A 20,045-nucleotide genomic window follows, 5' to 3' on the forward strand; every position below is an offset into this window, starting at 1 on the left:
CTTTGCACTGGTTTTATAAGTTTAAATAGGAAATTTATTTAAAAATAAGGTAGGTTGCATTAATAGCATAGGTTTTGTTCGACTTTACTTCCAAAAAGGACTTTGAATCCCATTTACAATTATTATTCCAGTTTCCATAGTTAGGATAAATCCATGCCCCTCTTAAATTCTTATGTCATCACTAAACGCTCTAAGATAAAATCACTCTTTCTTTGTGAAATAATTTTATTATCAGTGTGTTCCAGTGCGGCAGTGTTGGATCAATTGAGGAGGAGTCCAAATTATTAAAATATACTTTGTTTATAAGTTGCATATTCAGTGGTACAGTGGTAGGGTAAAATCTGACGTGTACACGCTGTGTTCCAGAGGATAATGGACTCTGCCGAACAAGCGGCACTCTCACAGAAGATGGAGGGAGGCACTCCCAAGTACTATAACAGCAGGAAATTGGCGAACCCCGGAGAAGAACATCGAGGACCCGGGTGGCAAGAATTGCTCTTGATCCCTAATAGACATTTCGATCACCAGGCTGTTAATACAAGCTTCAGCTCGGTCTTGTTGCCACAGGCTCTTTCTGACTCAGGTTAGAGTTCCATTAGCTTTATTTTTAAGAGGTGATTGTATTAATTTTGTATTACTTTTAGATATTATTTATGTACAATTTGTAATCGCATTTAAATAAGGTCATCTCTGTTAAACCTAAAAGAATAACCTAAATTAGCGCCACAACCATTGTATTATGCATTTCTGATAATAGAATCTCGTAGAACTAATAACAAGTTTAGTTTTAACTGAAATAAACTTTATACACATAAAAAACATTTACGATGAGATCCAAAAAGGTAAAGAGAACTTTAGGCAATCTATCTCAAATCAGTCTCTGAATAATAAATTACAATAATTATTAAATCGCATTTTTAATATTAGATAACAAGATTATATCGAAATATAAGTTGTTAGCGTGTGGAAATGTCTAGTTATATACAACAAATTGGAATACAAAATTAAACCTTAAAATTCCCTCCTTTGGATCAAAATACTCATACGTATAATCAGTGAACAGTTGGATAACCTAGTCACTACGTAATATCCTGGCATTTAAAACCTCTATCTCAAATCAGGTGTTTCTCAAACAGCTTTCTGCTAATCAGCTGATTGTGAGATATGGAGCTGGAATTGAATTATTTTTATTTTGTTGGTGGTTATTTGAAACCATTGGAACCATTCTGACATTGACATTAACATAACAGTGCCATGTCGAAATATCAAGAGTACGTCAGACTATTCTGAAAATTTAATTTTAACACCCTGAATTCATTGCTATGTTTATTATGAAGTAAGTGTGTTTGTTTTCTTTATCTGCCAATCCTAGAGTAATCAAACTTAACACATTAACTACTTGGGAACTATTTGCTTCACTCAACATTTTACAGGTATATCCTTTTTGAAGTTGTAACTTATAATTAGTATTTATTTCAAGTAGGATTATAATAATCTTTATATTTATATGTTGTTGCCATATTGAAGAAGGAATATTTTCAACAGCAATATCAACTTACATTTTTCAGATCCTCAAGTGATAAACGCCCTCAGGTGGTCAGAGCATCTAGATCCAGTGTTTGTAAATAACTATGAGGTAGATCCTTCTCTATCATGGCAGTTTTATGGCAGCACTACAGGATTTCTGAGAAGATTTCCAGGTAGAGTAAAATTTTTACTGTAAATTATTAAGTACAAGTGTAATGTATGGCAATTCTGCTAAGATGACCTAAATACAACTAAAGCATACAGGAAATCAATTTAAAATACTTTACTTCAGTATTGTAATGAAACAATATATTTTTATTTGAGTATGTATTTTTCATTTGAGTGTCAGCCAAGCTAAACTGGCTCAGTAATTTGGATTTAGCTTTGTGACGGGAGATTTTAATATTATTTTTAATTTATGACTCAAGAACTTTGTTCTTACGTACTTTTTAATAATTGTAATTTTTAATTTATTTATTTATGGATAGCTGCCTTTGTCCCCCATACGATATATATATATATATATATATATATATATATATATATATATATATATATATATATATATATTTGAGTGTCTATTTTACATTTGAGTATGTATTTTACATTTGAGTATCTATTTTACATTTGAGATCTATTCTACATTTGAGTATCTATTTTACATTTGAGATCTATTTTACATTTGAGTATGTATTTTACATTCACTTGTTGGTTTCAGCCATGAAGTGGCCAACAGAGGAAGTGTTGCCAGTGCGAGATCTCCACGACTTCCGGTGGAGCAGTTGGTTTGTAGGTGCTGCAGATAGTCCTAAGGATATCGTCATCCTGTTGGACACCTCCAACTCGATGAGCGGCAATAACAAGCAGCTGGCACGTGCCACGGTGGCTGGCATCCTTGACACTCTCACTGACAATGATTTTGTCAATGTCTTCACGTTCTCCGAGGTCACCACCGAGCTTCTGCCATGTTACAAAGACATGCTTGCACAGGTACACCCAACATCATCTTTTAAGTTTTATAATGTCAGCTTGATGGTGGACGACTCACTTTACAGTAGGAGTCACGAAAGAGTGCAGTTGGCGGCGACCAATAGAAAGGATAGGCCAGCGCGACGTTGCCACTCAACAGGTCCCCAACAGCCCGGCACGGCGTGCTGCGGTTACAGCGAGGAACAAGTTCGGCAACGTCGCTTACTCCTCATTGGCTGCTCTAAGGTCACGCTCCAAAAAGGCTCCTCCCTCAACTGCACTCTTTGGTGATCCCTAATGTAGTAACTTAAGTGTAATAGTTATCCAGTGCTGCATAGGCTCCCTCAGAATATAGAAATTCCTTCTGGCAGATAATTTTTATAGTTCGAAGGAGCAGGTAGGTACATCAATAAATGCTGTTAAAACTAAAGTTGTTTTTTCCACCAGGAGTGATTTTTAGTGAATGTTTTGTTTTGTTATTAAAAAAAATTATTATTTATTCAAAGTTATTCAAAGTACTACATAACATTAAATAAATCAAGAAAAAGGGTGTGAAACACATTGACATTTAGGATTAAAACTAAAATATTGTGCATAAAATCTGTTACCTGAAAAATGAACACAAATATAGCTGCCACAACACAATTGAGTAACAATAGACACATGCCATGAAATCAAACATGTAGAAGCCAATTCTTCTACACCATGCATCTTAGTATGTTCACTTTTACACAAGTTTTTATACGTGTTTTAGTGACAGTTCATTGTTTTATGCATATAAAATAGAGTAAATAGGCTACAAGTACTCTGAATATAATTTTTCTGCTTTATGTAACACGTAATAAATACACATAAAAATCTGGCTGTCCTTAAAAAACGTAAATTCTGGGATCAAACTTTAACCACACCTAATAGTTACAATAAATATTACTCAGAGCGAAGACACCCAGTTTATTTTTAACTTCTACAATAACATATACTTACCGTTTTTGTTAAAAACAATGTTGGAAATTAAATTCAGAAAACAAATCTTCAACAAAATTAAGTCATTATTGACTTACATTAAGGAAGTAGTGAACACTGAATGTGAACATTGTATATCCGACAAAGAAAAGGCACTTAGAGTAATATATAAAGTGAGGAAATTTGTGGTGCAAGTACGAAAATTCAAAATTAGAGTACGATTAGCGAAAATGAAAGTAAATTAAATAAAGCAAATGGATGACCCAAAATGATATTTTTAATAAACTTCTTAGTTGTTTATGTTTAAAAGCATGTTGGAAATGAACATTTCAAAAGTGTCATTGTATAAAACAAAGAATTTACATGGAACCTGAAGATTAACAGTATAAACAAATATTTTATGAACTTGGCATTATTTAAGAAGCTATTGTTTTTACTTGTAAACATTGTTTCTGAGACTGAAGTAATATTGACAATTCTTCAGGACAGTTAATTGTTATTGATGGTAAAAATTTTGTAAGGAAATGGAAACCATAGATCCTTTAGCTATCGGAGCAATAACACGTTCTGTGAATAAATCTCAAACAATTAAAAGGTTCCCAAATCCCAGAAGATCATCCATCAAATCTAATATTGAAAATTCAGAACATGTGTGGTGTGAGTCATAATGCTAATTTCAACCTTGCCAACCATATTAAAAACGATGACCGTACAGAAAATAGCAACAAGACAGATCATGATGTATAGATACAAGCAAAATAAAACATTGCCACTAAGCTAGTCAGGTTTCAGATGAAAACTATTACACCTGGAATGCTTAGGTGAATGTGTTTTCAGGTGAGAAATGAAGGAAAATAAATGTATACCTCACTGTTCATGCTCGATTACTCTAAATTATGGACTGTTTGTGTCCATTCATTAGTACAAAAGTTAGAGTATTTTAGCTTTCTGTATGGAGCAATCGGTTTTATAAAGTGTTATCTTGTTGAAAGGCGACCAAGATGACCACAGATATTTTATGTCTTTTGAACAAGAAAGGTGTGCCACAAGACATATGCTTGTATCCAGTTTTGTTCAATATACACTGTGAACTTTCTTTGTTCAACATTTCAGTGTATATGCAAATTATCAATATCCAACCTGTTGTGTGAACCCCAATAGTGATGTTTGGTTGTTGCTATCTAAACTAAATAAAAATCTAAAGAGTATGAAAAATTGCAACAGTTTATGAATTTTTCTGTTTTTATAATTAATATTTTGCATGCACCAACAATATCTGTAAAGGAGTTATTATATACAGATTACTGCCATGTATTTTGATTGGCTTACCAACAGAAAAAGAGCTTGTCAGGTTATTGAAATACTGCAATTTGATGGTAATGAAAGGTTTATGTAGAAAGCCCAACTATTGCCTGGTTGACCATGTATCATCTATGTGAGAACCTTAATATCTTTTCGATAGACTGAAGAGCATTCATTATAACACCTCAAAAATATCACCCTCACTTTCCCGAAATTAATTTGAAAATTGGAGGGAGTAATATTCCTACTTTTTGTGCCAACAACTTACTTTGCTTTAGTGATCTAAAGGAATTTTAAAGTACTATTTTTAAAAAAGCATGACATAATTAACATAAAACTAGTACATTAACCCATTTCCTGTAATTCCATAATGTTAATAGCTATATTATAATCTTTGCTTATTTAGTAGAAGGATGAGAGTTATTCAGCAAGAAATTTTTTTAACTAAAAACACCAAAAATGCATACTTTATATTTTAAAAATAATGATATCTTGTAACTATCCATTATTTAAGAGGAATCATGACAAATAGTCTAAAGTGATGACTTCTGTTAAAATCAATGTAGTTTAGAAATCTTATGTGGATGTTACATAGTTTCCAAACATTTTCAGAAGTGAGAATAAAAATATTTAGAGTTTTACTTATACACTTTACATGTGTAGCCTAATAGTGAAATAAGATACATATTATGCATTTACTAATGTTATAAATTTTATACTATATAATGTTTTTCAGGCGACAGAAGCGAACAGAAGAGAGCTCAAGTCAGCGCTCGACGGTGTGAAGTCTGATAATATAGCAAACTTTACTGGTGCTTTTGCGACTGCCTTTGAAATCCTTCATAAGGTCAGTTTTTTAATTATTGTATTGATTAGATGAAAATAGGTCATTGTTTTATGCAAAGTCTGTGCAGAGATGAGTTCAAATAAACAGACAAACCCAAAAACTTACCAAAGTCTTTTAAATATAATCCAGTCAGAGAAATACGGTTAAGCACAATGTCTTATCCAGAAGCAGCGCAGTTAAATGTAGGGATTATTCTTCTGCTCACTGTAAACCAATTTTCATTGCCAATAAAATTCAAACTATATATATATATATATTTAATATTGTACTCTATATTCTCAAACATCCTGAACCTCTGAAGACATATAGTGACAGACATATGTATAACATCAGAAATATAGAAATTGTATCCATAGATTTTTATAGACTAAAAAAATCTATTAATAGTTAGTTACACAGTAACCGCTTTAAAAGTCTACAACTTATCTCTACCAGACCATTTATCTCTAAATATAGTTATAATGAATTTAAACAAAAATGTTATTCCTGGCTTTTAGTCAATCCATTTTATTCATTAAAAGAATTTTTGACTGTGGAACTGTTAGTTTCTAGACATACCCTATTTAGTTTACTGATTAGATTTTAAATGTTAAAGTCATTTGTTTCTTATCCATACAAACTATATTCGAAAATTTATCAATGTTATATAATTCTGTTATTGTAATTTTTGAGGCTTTGTTTTACTCATTATTGCTTGTTGTATTAATTGGTTATTTATTTATTTAAATTTTAAAATAATATTTAAATTGTGGTGTGACTGTTTTAGCAACTTCATATTTTGAGTACCAAATTTTCCTTATCTGGACTTATGCTAGTTTTCATATTTTATAAATGACTTATGTTCATGCTTGTGTAAGCGTTATGACAATAAACATATTCTTATTCTTATTGGCCTTAAAGGTTAACAAGACTAGTTTCATAATTATTTGTGACTATCACATCTGATGTGAATTTGCCCTCAATCACCAATGATTTTAAGGGCTATGTGGATCATTCAAATATAACTAAGAATTTTGTTTCCACAGGTGATATACTGAGTAACACGGACAGCAAATATTACTACATGGCTATCTGCTTAGTGCAACAATTGAGGGAATAAAATTCTTATTTGTTGTTTTAATAACTCATGTATTCATTCTACCAACTTCTTCTTATTGAAATCAAATACTTAATTTATAAACAAACACTCCAATAATTATGAAATTTTATTTTTGTGAGGCCTTTCATGTTAAAAAAAAAACATCATCAGACCCACTTTTTCAGTTATGTTTGTTAATTCAGTGTTTCTTGAACATAAAAAGGCCTCACAAAAATAAAATTTCATAATTATTGGAGTGTTTGTTTATAAATTAAGTAACTCATGTATTATCTTCTCAAATTTCGACAATTGTTTTAGGATAGAGAAAAATCTTGAGACTGCTCTCAGAGAAATTTCAACTAATAAATTATTTTAATTCTTTACAACATCAATAAGCAGATAAAGTTTAAGGCTTGATAGCAGGATCCTAACATTCACCTTACTTGTATCTGTGACAGTACAACCGCACGGGCCAAGGGTGCCAATGTAACCAAGCCATCATGCTGGTGACGGACGGACCCTCCAACAGTTTCCAGGAGGTGTTCAAGCAGTACAACTGGCCCCACATGCCTGTCAGAGTCTTCACCTACCTGGTCGGCAAGGACACTTCCAACGCCAAGGAGATGCACTGGATCGCTTGCAACAATAAAGGTATGAGTCTGGCTGTAAATATAGGAGATTAGTGGGAGGAAATAGAAGTGAGGCTACAATGTTTTCGATGAGCGATTGCTGGGTAATAATGTAATGTATTATACCTGTGTTACTTCTCAGTGAACACATTGACTGCAGTGGATGCACTTACTACTCCGGCTGCCCTAAACTCGGTACATGACTCATGTGGCAGTGAAAGTGTTTATCTTATATGTTTTTAGGAAGAGGAGGTGGTGGGAAGTGGTGGTTTTGGATTGTTTTATTAAAAAATTTTTTAGAAAAGATAGCTTGGGAAAAACGGACTAATAACACTTTTGTGTGCTGGCTTCGAAGAACATGCCTCTTCATAGAATACTAGACATTTTTACGAATGTTCAATAAATTATAAGTCAAAAACTGTTATGTAAAAATACTTGTTAAACTGTATTTCCCTTACTTTTTTGCTTTCTCTTGATTTAAAAATTATCAACTTCTGTTAAAATTTCATTTATTAAAAAATCATTTTATCACATTTTTTTAACACACAATTTAAACTAAAAAATATTTACATCCATTTTACTACATCTCAGTAGAACATAGCAACTAATGATTTGTACAAATGTGCTACAGTTTGTAGTTTTATTTTTAACATCATGCACTTAAAAACTTGTTTTTGCATCGTGGGATTTTGCTAAAAATAAAACCATCAGCAAATATGCTTTGTCATTACATTGTGCATATTCTTATGGTAAATTGTTTAACTAGCATTCTGATAGATGTCACATAGAGTAAGCAGAATCTATAAAAATACAGATTATGCAATGTAATTAAATTGTAAACGTCAGTAATGTAAAACTACGGGTTCAATGCTTAACGCGACGCAAGGTGGAATAAAACGCAATAAATGAATCTATGTGAATAGAGTCACCTAATTTAAACAGTTATATTAAATATAAAATCACTATATCCTATCAAGATAGTCAATTTGTTGCAGTAATTGAGCTTGTCCATTAAAGTCTTCTCTTTCTAGGACATAAACTGTAAACCATGTAATTAGCTACCAAGATGTGCAACATACGGTTAACTATCGTCACTACTATTATCGAACTTGTTGGTGTTTGCTTCAGGATATTACGAACACGTGAAAAGTGTGGAGGAAGTGACGGAGAAAGTGTTGAACTACGTGAAGGTCATGGCTCGGCCGATGGTGATGTATCAGAACGATCACCCGATACATTGGACCCCTGTCTACGCCGGTGGGAAGGTAAAATGAAGACAGATTGACTGATTTAAAGAAAAAGTTTTTAATCCAAATTTGTTCTCATGGGTAGAGTTCCAATTCTTTATAGCATGTACTGCATTATCATTTTTAAATATAATTAATATTTTGCATGTATTTTGAATCAATATTTATAATTTAGACTTGTGTATTTTGTGTACCAAATTTATTATGGTAGCAGTTAATATCATCCCTTATGGCATATTAATTGTTGCTGTCATATTATTTTGTCAATACTTTGGATTTTCTTAAACACTCGTTGAATTCATGAAATAGCCGTAGACAAACTAACGCAAGAATGTTTCAAAATAAATATACTGTTGTATTTAATTAAAAGCACTATCTGGCATAACCTAAAAATGTAAATATCCATACTACACTTAGACTATTGGCGTAACGTGCTTTATTTGTTGAACTTCACTTCGTATTTGGTTTTAGTCTTTGTAATATATTTTAGCTCAAATACTCAAATAACCTAAACCTGCAAAATACTGATTTTTATCTTGTATTCCATATTATTTGTATTTAATTCCTATTTTTAACATTTCACCCACTTATATTTGGAGTAAATTAGCAATTTATCACTTACGTATTACCAAAACTCAGCTACTCAGAAGACAAGAAAATGGAAAATATTGTTGTATCATGTCTTGATCCAGATGTTTATAGTGTAACATATGCAAAATTGTTTTACTTCCTATACAGAAATAGTGTGATTTGATTGTATCATAAGATTATTTAAAATTCTTAACACATGAACCACTAAGGAGCCGTTGGCAAGACAACAGTTTTGCGAGTTGTGCTAAACCAGTTAATTTAAATAGGAAAGAATCAGCTAAAAATGCGTTTACAGAGTTATTGGTTTTTAAAGTATAGTTTTTATTCAAAAAGTATTTTGAAATTTTGTAATCAAGCTTTGAAAAATATGTTAATAAGTCATAAATGAACTCTGACCATTTATTTCAATTTGTTTAGCATTTTGTCTGATTGTATTTTCACTTTAAACATTCGTAATTAATAAACTGTATATCACTTTATTTTAAGTTTGCATGACATGTGTCTATCTGTATTATTAAGATTTAATATAGTGGAAAAATTTTAAAAATTGGTATTTGCTTTTTATAATGGCAATTTTGACTTTAGTTCTTTTAATGTTGACATAGAAACATAGAGAAACGAAAAAGAGATCAATACGTAACCAGTTTTGATTCTTTATTTGTTAAAGTCAAATATAGAATCTGCAGTATCTTGCTCTTTATAAGATCATGCTAAGTTGAATCGAAAGTCAATAAACATGGACATAATTAATAAAATATTTATGGGTAAAAGTGTGACAAATGCAGTGCCAGATATATGGGTGGGTCATCTTTCCCAATTCTTTTCCAGATGTATATAATTTTTTCTAGTTTTCAAATGGTAAAAAGGTATATTTTAATCTCCAAAGTTTGTCAAAATGTATTTTAAGATTTGTATTTTTTAAACATTTTTTGGTAAAGGGATCCTAGACACCCATAACACCACCACTAAATCTTGTATTTTAACACAAAAAACAAGTTATTCTCCAATCTGCTTATAGGTTATACAAATACAATATTAAATTATATCTGTATAATTTTCTCTGTTAATTTGCGAAAGATGTAATAGTCTGTTGTTGTTTTGCGCTCCAGACAAACACGCTGTTGGCCAACTCTGTCATGGAAGGTCAACTAATGACTTCAGTGTCGACTCCGATATTCGACCGGAGAAACTACTCGGTACGTAATCTCGTCAATTTTAATTTGAAATGTTCTTAACATTACACATTGACTTAGTCAACAAAGCTCTTCTATAAGCTATCTAATCTACTTTCCTACACAGCAAAAGTTACTTTTTCTGTGATATGATGTAAAATAAGGTAAACAAGAGCTTTATGTGATTGATGTGTACAATGTTGTTACAATGAACAATGTGGAATATGCCTGGTGACACGTTAACAGCACTGGGAGGGGGGTATATGAAGGTATATGATTTTTAGTAATTGGGGATTGTGCAAATATTACTATGCAAAGACATGTTTGATTAATTATTATATGAGCCATTAAGACAAGAATACACCAATAGCTTGTCATAGATAAAAATAGCACCGATTCTTCAAGTATTCTCTCAACACTACTGCAGCTGGGGACAATGTATTCAAAAATCTCCAAAATTCCGCTCCATCATTCAGAGCTAATTACTCTCCCATCAAATTGATGAAGTTTAATTGTCAGCCTTGGTCAAACCATTTGAGGCTTGTCCTCGTGGCATAGGCGGTTTGGCTTTGCAATAATTGGGCAGCGTTATTATTGGTGTTCCGAAAAATGGGAACATTGGCTTTATCATTATCATTATCTTATCAGATTATCATTAGTTTTGTTTGGTTCATATTTTATTTTCCTACCTGAATTTTTTTTAGGTGCTAAATTAAAACCATTAAAAGTAGGTAGGTAATCATTCAGAAAGCCTTACTTTCATCCAACGTTGAAAACCCTCAAAACCATATTCAGATTGTTGTGTATTCATAAATTCAAAAAACTTCTAATCTTTCCGTTATTTTGCAGGAAAGGGCTGCCAACCTACTGGGAGTGGTCGGTACAGACATCCCCATACGGCAGTTGATGAAACTGGTGCCTCCTTACAAGGTAAATTGTGTTGGCGACAAAGCCTGGTGTTATTTTATTTCATTATTTTCTAGCTATAATTTCTTGGATAAAAGAAATTACTGACATTATATATACATATAATCTTTTAGAGCAGTTTCAAAATAAAACTACAATTGTTTAATGTACAATATTTCGTTGTATTACAACTTTGTCAAGTACACTTGTGAAACTTACACAGAATGAAATGTATGTTTATATGTATGTATGTAAGTAGAGAATATTTTGTATTGTACAGTATACACTACATTATTAAATTACAATCACTATATAGTTTTAACAGCTGTCATCCTAAAACCGAGCTGAATTATTAAAAAATGGTACCATCACTACGGCACAAGAGGGAGAAAGAACCTTACCGTCTATAGAGATATTGTTACTATAGAATATTTAAGAACAGCATATTTTGGTTTGTTTCAGTCCCATATTTCTTATGGTCTGATTCTTTGGGGTCATGCAACATCTGTGAGAGATCTTTTGTTGATTCAAAAGAGAGTTATAAGAACTATTTGTAGAGCAGGTCCTTTTGATCATTGCCGACCACTTTTTGTTCATTTGGGGATATTAACCGTTATCAATCTTTATATTTTTCAGGTATTAGTATACACAAAATCTAACCTACACTTATTCCTCACCAGGCAAGACATACATGTACATAATACAAGAAATAAGTTTAAGCTCAATATTCCTCAGCATAGATTAACTAAAATTGGTTCATCTCATAAGATAAATTGTGTAAACTTTTTTAACAAATTAGATGAGTCTACGCAAGCAGTATCTCTTACTGTGTTTAAAAGTAAGCTAATGAATTGGCTGTTGAGTAATCCATTCTATACATTAGCTGAATTTCTCAACTGTGAAGTAGATTTAATGTTCTGTTGATTCTACATTGACTTGTCTTATGCAGAGCTCTTATATGATTATTGCATAATTGTACTTTCATATTTTATAATTTTAAATTATGACGATGTATTTTATTACTGTGCTTTTATATTTTAGTATTTTAATTTATGACAATGCCTATTTCATGTATGCAAATGTGATCAATGGCAATAAATAATTTGATTTGCTTGAAGTTTGTTTTTGACAATGGAAAGATTATGAAGGAAACAGGATTTTTCCAGACATATGCCATTGTTCAGTGATACAAAAAAAATCAGTAACACCATGGCAAATGTCCGGAAAAATTCTGTTTCCTTCACAACCTTACCTTGTTTTCACTGGTCATGGTACAAGTGCTTTTGAGAGGGTACCTTACTTCTCTGCATCCCAGTTTATTTAGGTTTCCTAAGGATCTATGTGAAGATACAGGGTCTGTTTTGTTAAAAAAGCGGAAAGAGTTTTTTTTTTTAATAAATATTTTTATTCTTGATTTTATTGGACTATGCAAATAATGTAGTGTAATAAAAGATCTAATCTGTGATCAGCACAAAACTAACATATTTTTTTTAGTTTTAAATTCAGTTTTAAGCCTGAATTTGTTCAGATTCATTTATTCAATTTCCTTTTTATTTTCCAGCTGGGTGTCAACGGATATTCTTTCATAGTTAACAACAACGGCCACGTTCTCTATCACCCAGACCTCAGGCCTTTGGTAAGTTCATATTTTCATCTATGTCCAGCACCTTCAAATGAATCAATTATTTATCAAAAGTTATTTTTATCTGTTCATAATTTTAACATGATTTTAAAGTTGACTTTACAGTTAACCTTACAGAGTATTGGTGCATAATTTCAGTGTTTTCTCTCTCCAATTCCTGTAATCATAGAATTTTGGAGAATTTATTGACTGGTATGATTTGAATATTCATATATAAATGTCTATTGTTTACAAATACAATACTAAAACAGAATAAATAAAATAGCTTTTTCAGCCAGCAAAGTTATTTGAATACACAGAGTTTTTTGTTATTACGTCTTTAAAATATGCTCAAAACATATCAATAATCATACTATTAGGAAGAGAAATGTCAAGTTTTCTTAAATAATTAACTTTCTGATCATTTTCATGTTTCATTACATATCTGTACGTTTTGTAATCTCAGAACTATTTCTAGTTCTTACGTACTGCACTAGCTGTGCACGCTTTGATGAATAAGCCACTTCACACAGCTGTTTTTATTCTACCAATCAGACGTTGCTGGTTCTTACATGTATTACAAGTATTAATTGTATGTTTTGGTGTTGTGAACATTTGTTTTGGTGAGCAGTTACTGTTATGACAATGGATTGTAACTTTTGCTATTGCTGCAGTGATATTCGAAATTTTTAATTTTTAACATTTATTTTCTATTAATTAAGTTAAAATTTAAATTATTTGAAAAAACGTAATCACAAGACTGAATAATAAAAAGTAAACACTAAAGTTTGTACTTTTTGGACAAGTTGCAATTTGGAACTCTGTATGTGTTTTCCAAATAAAATGTTAATAATAATATATAAACAAAATTTAAAACCTTTTACTTTTTAAGCTTTTACTCAAAATTAAATGTCCTATATGTTGTCTATTTTTTCTTACCACCAACCATAAATTTTGTACAAATCAAAAACTAAACTTTTTTTTTAATGTTTGCTTGTGTGCAGTGACTACACTTTAAAAACATACATGCTTATTATTTATAAGGGAAATGTTCCTTGAACATTTCTAAATAAAATTTTATATACAGCTATGTAATATAATTTTATTTTTATATTATATATACAGTTATATAATATAATTCATTTTACATTATACTGTACACATGGTAATAAAATAAATACAAGGTAAAGTCCAAGGTACAAAAACACTCAGCCACTGAGAGGAATTTGACCACCAGTTCCAGAATTAAGCTCAACATCCTATGCCTTATTCATTTTTTATAACTGTCTGTAAACAAAACAACACAATAGAAAATAAAGAACAATATGATAGGAGTCAATTTTATGTTATAACCTGACAAGAATTTGTTTATTTTTCATGCAGCTAAATAAAGACTTGGTAAGTACATGGTTTTACTGGTTTATTTTTAGTAAATTTTTGTTTATGTAGTATTAAAAATCTTAAACACTTTTCAGAACTAAAACATTTTTCAAATACTTTTTTTGTTAATGAAAATTAGCACACTTCTTTGGGCTTTCTTGTGTTATAGTTTTAAATTCTTATATACATGAAATCAGACTATTTTAATCTTTTGAAAAAGAATATGCCATTTTTATAAGTTTGTTAACTATTTTTTAATGGAATGTTTCATAGAAATGTTTTTCTAACAGTTTGAATATCATCTGAGAATGAATATCTAGAATATTTTGGGAAAAAACACCTAAAAAAATCTAAAATTAAAAAATAGTTGTATTTATTATTAGTTACATACGCTAGTTAAGTTAGAACGAAATTTGACCATTAGTTAAGCATGTAAGTTCATTCATACAATATATACAGACACATTAAAAAACACACTTTTTTAGTATCAGGAGACTTATCTCCAGGAAAGGTGTATCCGGAAAGTAAGTACTGTTTAAAGAAGTCATCTTTTCAAGCCTTTTTAAAATTTTACATGGAAGAGCACGCTTTAATATTTTTTTAAACAGATTCCACCAATGTTCAGGCACTTTTAATAGCAAATTACCTACTACTAAAACTTTACTCAAAGATCACCCCACGATAATCTTGTCACATTTTACTTACTTACTTTAATAAAGATTTAAAGCTTACCACCAGACTCATTCTTCATGAGCAAACACGAGTGGTTATCAGACGGTGCTTCGTCTGGCTGTACACCAAGCGATTGATTACTCTTAACCGAACATGAAGCATCACTATTCTTGTACCAAGCACTTTTCTCCTTTTATATCAGTTGCACATCTTTGAATTTTCGTAGCATTCCAGTTATTTTAGCATTTTACCGTATATTCTTTAATATCTTTGTGCAGGATCTGATACTGAATAAGTCCATTAAGATGAACTTGCATGTCTGTGTGGTTATTGAAGGGGGGCTTTTGACGGCAATCACAAAATCGATTAATCTCTAGTTTGCACAAGGCGTCTTTCCATCGGCATTGAAGATTGCCATAGTCATTCCAATTTCCAAAAAAGGCCACCCATACATCTCAAGCAATTATCACCCAATTTCTATACTGCCTGTTACTAGCAAACTTTTTAAAACAATTTTCTTAAACAAATTGAACAATTTATAGACTGTCACAAACTTCTCTGTCCGAACAGTTTGGGTTAAGGAAAAACAAGTTGACAATCAATGCTGTAACGGATCTCATTCATAATGTTGTTATAGCCTGGAGAGGTGAGAAAATGTATAAATGTGTTCCTCAACATCTCCAAAACTCTTGATTGTGTGAATCACGCAAAATTTTTGTACCAGTTGTGGACAAGTGGTATTCACAGTCTGCTACTTATTTGAAAGACAGAGAGCAGAGCATGCAGATTGCAGATGATTTGTCAGAGAGGGTCAAAATGTCTTATGGTGTCCTCTGTATCAGATAAAAAACAAAATATGATCTCGAAGTAAAGTTATTTTTAGTTAATCTCATGCATTGAGCATTTCTCGAGAATCAATTTGAAAGTAAACATTTCAAAATCAAACATCATGAATTTTTTACCTTTGCCAGTAACAAGAGCGAGAACTTCTACCCACGGTAATGGTGAATGACGTTCTTCTGTAGGAACCTGAATCGATTACGTTCCTTGATCAAAGGCTGACATGGGATTACATTGAAAGCATTTGCTCGAAGGTTGCTTTGGATATTTATGTCTTGCACCACCTTGCAAAATTTTACTCTAAAGATGTCTTACAAATGGACTATTATGGTCTGATACATCCACATCTGTCTTATGGTTTTAGATTATGGGGCAGTTGTTCCAAATACAAACTTGAAACAGTCTTTAAATCTCAAATATAGCTGTCAGAACTCTTTTAAAATTGAACCCCACAGAGTTGTGCAAAGAGGTCTTTAGGGATTAGAAGGCTTATTTACTTTACCTTGTCTCTATGTTCTTGAGGTCGTCCTGTTCTGTCGAGGTACAGGGCAGGGATGTCCATCAGTGCACAACAAGATGCAGGGGCAACTTTCATATCGAACAACACAGAACGATAGCTTTTGAATGCTTTTCGTCTCAAGTTCGTATCAGACTAATCAATAGATTCCATTGATGGTATCAAACAACTCAATGATAAAAAAATCAATGCTCATGTTATACGTGAGCGACGTTATACTCTGTTGATGAGTTCATGATGGGTTGCTGTGATGAACATTCTTGATAGTTTTGAAAACAATAAGCAACAGCGAAACCCCCGGTTCTGATATAGAACAAGAATTGTATGTTTTTATTTTGTCAAGACACCATTTTAATGGTTTATTTTCTAAATTTACTTTCTTGATGCATCAATGCAAATTTTAATTGTCTGTATCCAATAAAGATTATTATTATTATCTGACAATGAATTTAAGCTGGCTTATTTGTGTTCAAAAAAACCTGATAATATACAGTAGAATATCTTTTGGTCAGGGGAGGGGGTTATATCTTATTTATAACACAAAACTATTATTTGCATATAATTTTAAACAAACCGAAAAAAAAGAAAACTCTTTTCCCCTTTTTCATGACATGCATATTTTACCAATTCAGCATCTTTCATCTTTGAGGTACTTAGGCTTTTTGTAACAGAAGTAGAAACAGGGGAAACTATAACTTATATTATAATATGCGATACGTTCTCAAAAATACTTTTGGCTTCCCAAAATAAATGTCAATATTTCGTAATTATTTTAACTACTTGGGTCCTAAATTTTACAATCAACTGCCAAATGAAATAAAAAATAGATTTTCTTCGAAAAAAATGTGTAAAATCGCTTTTTCTTTGCTTTTGTATATGCAGAATGTTAAGTTTTTATGTGATGTTCTCTCATGATTATTTTTACTATCATATTGATTTTTTTGTCATATTGTTTCATTTTAGTTTACTGTTTTATCTATATTTAGTTGTAACTTGCAACATTTTCCTGATAATATTTTATTTTTTAACACACAGTTACTGCAGAAGGCAGCATATAAGTTTATGGTTTTTCCGTTAATGTTAGACTCATAATTTTTACTTTGTTCTTTTAAATACTATTTTCTTTCACATTATTTGTAAAAGTGGCCAGTAAATTTCCAAACAAACTGCACTATATTATAAAAGTTTGTCATAATTGGAAATAAAATCATTTATCATTTTAAGCATTTTAAAAAATCTCAGCAAATAAAAAAAGTAAAAAAATAAATTTAATAAAGTCATAAAGATCATGAATCAGTAAAACTAGTGTTCATGCACAGAGTTACCACAGTATTGATGGTGGCATCAGAACAAAAAATGTTCCAGGCATGCCTGACTAAAAACATTGCAGACATATTTTCTGTGTGTCACCAACACATTTTCACTCATTTACATAGTAAAGATAGAAGGTGAAACAGTTGTTTTGCTTACAGTTTGTGGAAACGTTGAAGCCCAACTACAACAACGTGGACCTGAGTAGCGTAGAACTGGTGGATTCGGAGACAATGAGTCTTGAAAACAACACGCTACTCATGGACGTAAGTTTAATTATGTAAATAATAATAATAATAATAAATATGTTTATTTTTCTCATTAAAATAAATACATGTAAATACAGTATACTACAATATACAGCTTGAGAAAAATATACCAACCCAAAAAGAAACAAATCTTACACTTGGTTGGGAGTCATCATCAGCTTCTTAATTAAAAGAAAGAAAAAATCTAAGCAGCAAACCCAAGTTCTAATATGACAATATAAAAATACAAGCTAAATTTAATTGTAAACAAACTTAAATTACTCTAAATCGTTAAAGTTTCACTGTTAATTATAGAAATACAACCCATCTTCAATATAAAAACATACATTCATACCTACATTCTCGGACAGAATTGTGGCATGAATGGTTTTTGGCTAAATGCCTAAATCTTCCTCCAACCAAGCACTGTTAAACAATTGTCCAGTTTGATCACTAACCGCACACGTTCAATGTTTTCGTAATTTTTTGTTGATTAAGGCCACCCGAACACGGATTACTTTCAGTAAATCATGGGCATTTTATAAACATTCCAACTTCAAATTTACAGAAGTCTGGGTCATGACTAATTGGAAGGCTGACTGATCATTTGAGTCGTCTCCACACACGTTTTCCCGAGTTTGAAACAAAACTTAATGAAAATTTTGTGATCTTCACGCTCAGTTATTTTTTAGACAAACAATCTTGTAGAGGCTTCAGAAACATACACGCTGAAAATTAATTGACAATGGGCTTATTAAAGATATGAATGAGAAGAGCTATTCTCAATGTGAAACAGGAGCTTACAAAAATGGTGCATGTTCAATATGATAAAATTAGTTGCTTTAGATAAAGGGTAATCATTGGATATTTTCTTGACAGCCCTCTTAAATACTATCACAAATAATTAATCAGGAACAGTATGGTTTGATAAACATATCTGTCTTCCCCAGGACGGTTCACTTCTGTCTGGTTTATACCTTCCAGTTGAACCCACAATGGGTACACCAAAAACCGATGTGTTATTTAAATCTAGTCAACCTTATGGATGTCCAGGAGCGGCACACCACTAACCACAAATGTTGAGATTCTGGGGTGCAAGGGTTATTCGATAGGTCTAGTCTACTGCAGGAGATGACTGTTGGAGTTGGTGGGGTTCGTTCCCTAACTATCAGAGATTTTTGCTAGCCTCAACAAGGGTGTGCCATCCCCTGCCTGTTTTGACTGGAGAGGCTGGTTCAGAGCTGGCCTCCCCTTCTTCTGGGGGACATGACTTGAGATTAGTGCTCTAAACTTTTCCCCATGAATCTCAACAGGGCGTAACTGTAACTCCGGAAGCAGCGCAAAGGTTTTTATGGGACTAGGTGCAATTTTGTAAGCTTCTTGTTCTAAGAGAACAAAAAAAAGAACCTATATGTCTAAAACCTCTAGTAAGATACATTTTCAGTTTGTAGTGGTATGTTAAATTTAAATATTTTGTCATATTTTGTGTTTGTTTTATTACAGTTGCGACACGACATGATAGAGCAAAAAGAAGGAGAGACTGAGCTAAGAGTCAAGGTTCACTACGACGACATGGTGAGTTTAGTATGGTCACTGCATGGTTGGAATATTATGAACATTATTTAGGTCTGTAACGAGTAACAGATTACTCTAGATTAGTTTGAGGAAACTATTACATCCCTGTTACTAACATATGACGTTAATTAGATGATCGGTCATCATGAAACTTACTGGTTACTCTCTTCGAACATGAGTAAAGTTTAGTTGTTGAAAATTTTAAGTACAGTATAATGTCGTTTTTGCACATTAACCCTTTGGGTATTAACGTCAGATTATTGAAACTTGTGAAAGAAATGGAGAGCAATACTAATATCCGGATATCAAGACATTCCCAATTTTATATTTGTATTTTTACACTAAAATTAAATTAATAAAATATTTTGCACGTGGAATTTTTGTAACAAATATTCTTTCCACTTAAAAAAGTTTTAAGTTTTATTTTTTTAAGTAAAATTTTTATTATTACTTGTTTTATACATTTATATTTTTGTATAAAAAAATGCTATTTTACTGTTTCAAAATGTAAAATATCATTTTAATCATCAGTTTTTACCAAAATATAAGAAAGTTATAGGCAAAAATGTAAAATAGTGCACAAAAGCCTTAAAAGAGTCCGGTATTCTTTGGTAAAACTTGCTGGTATTCCTTAGACACTTAGAAAAATG

General features: G+C 31.6%; 1 protein-coding gene across 3 annotated transcripts in view; it reads left to right on the plus strand.

Annotated features, from left to right (window-relative positions):
• Nucleotides 1–20,045, plus strand: part of LOC124355341 (voltage-dependent calcium channel subunit alpha-2/delta-3) — a 159,895-nt gene that overhangs the window by 97,687 nt on the left and 42,163 nt on the right. For 2 of the 3 annotated variants that reach the window (XM_046806438.1, XM_046806440.1), the window contains exons 4-15: nucleotides 367–583; nucleotides 1,569–1,700; nucleotides 2,246–2,517; nucleotides 5,498–5,608; nucleotides 7,145–7,337; nucleotides 8,444–8,580; nucleotides 10,263–10,349; nucleotides 11,175–11,255; nucleotides 12,793–12,867; nucleotides 14,236–14,250; nucleotides 17,734–17,838; nucleotides 19,324–19,395. In XM_046806438.1, the coding sequence (XP_046662394.1) occupies nucleotides 367–583; nucleotides 1,569–1,700; nucleotides 2,246–2,517; nucleotides 5,498–5,608; nucleotides 7,145–7,337; nucleotides 8,444–8,580; nucleotides 10,263–10,349; nucleotides 11,175–11,255; nucleotides 12,793–12,867; nucleotides 14,236–14,250; nucleotides 17,734–17,838; nucleotides 19,324–19,395 (1,497 nt within the window). The remainder of the gene's footprint in view (nucleotides 1–366; nucleotides 584–1,568; nucleotides 1,701–2,245; nucleotides 2,518–5,497; nucleotides 5,609–7,144; nucleotides 7,338–8,443; nucleotides 8,581–10,262; nucleotides 10,350–11,174; nucleotides 11,256–12,792; nucleotides 12,868–14,235; nucleotides 14,251–17,733; nucleotides 17,839–19,323; nucleotides 19,396–20,045) is intronic. The other variant, XM_046806439.1, reaches the window with a different exon arrangement.

Source organism: Homalodisca vitripennis, chromosome 2 (assembly GCF_021130785.1).
Source record: "Homalodisca vitripennis isolate AUS2020 chromosome 2, UT_GWSS_2.1, whole genome shotgun sequence".
In the NCBI taxonomy this organism is placed as follows: domain Eukaryota; kingdom Metazoa; phylum Arthropoda; class Insecta; order Hemiptera; family Cicadellidae; genus Homalodisca; species Homalodisca vitripennis.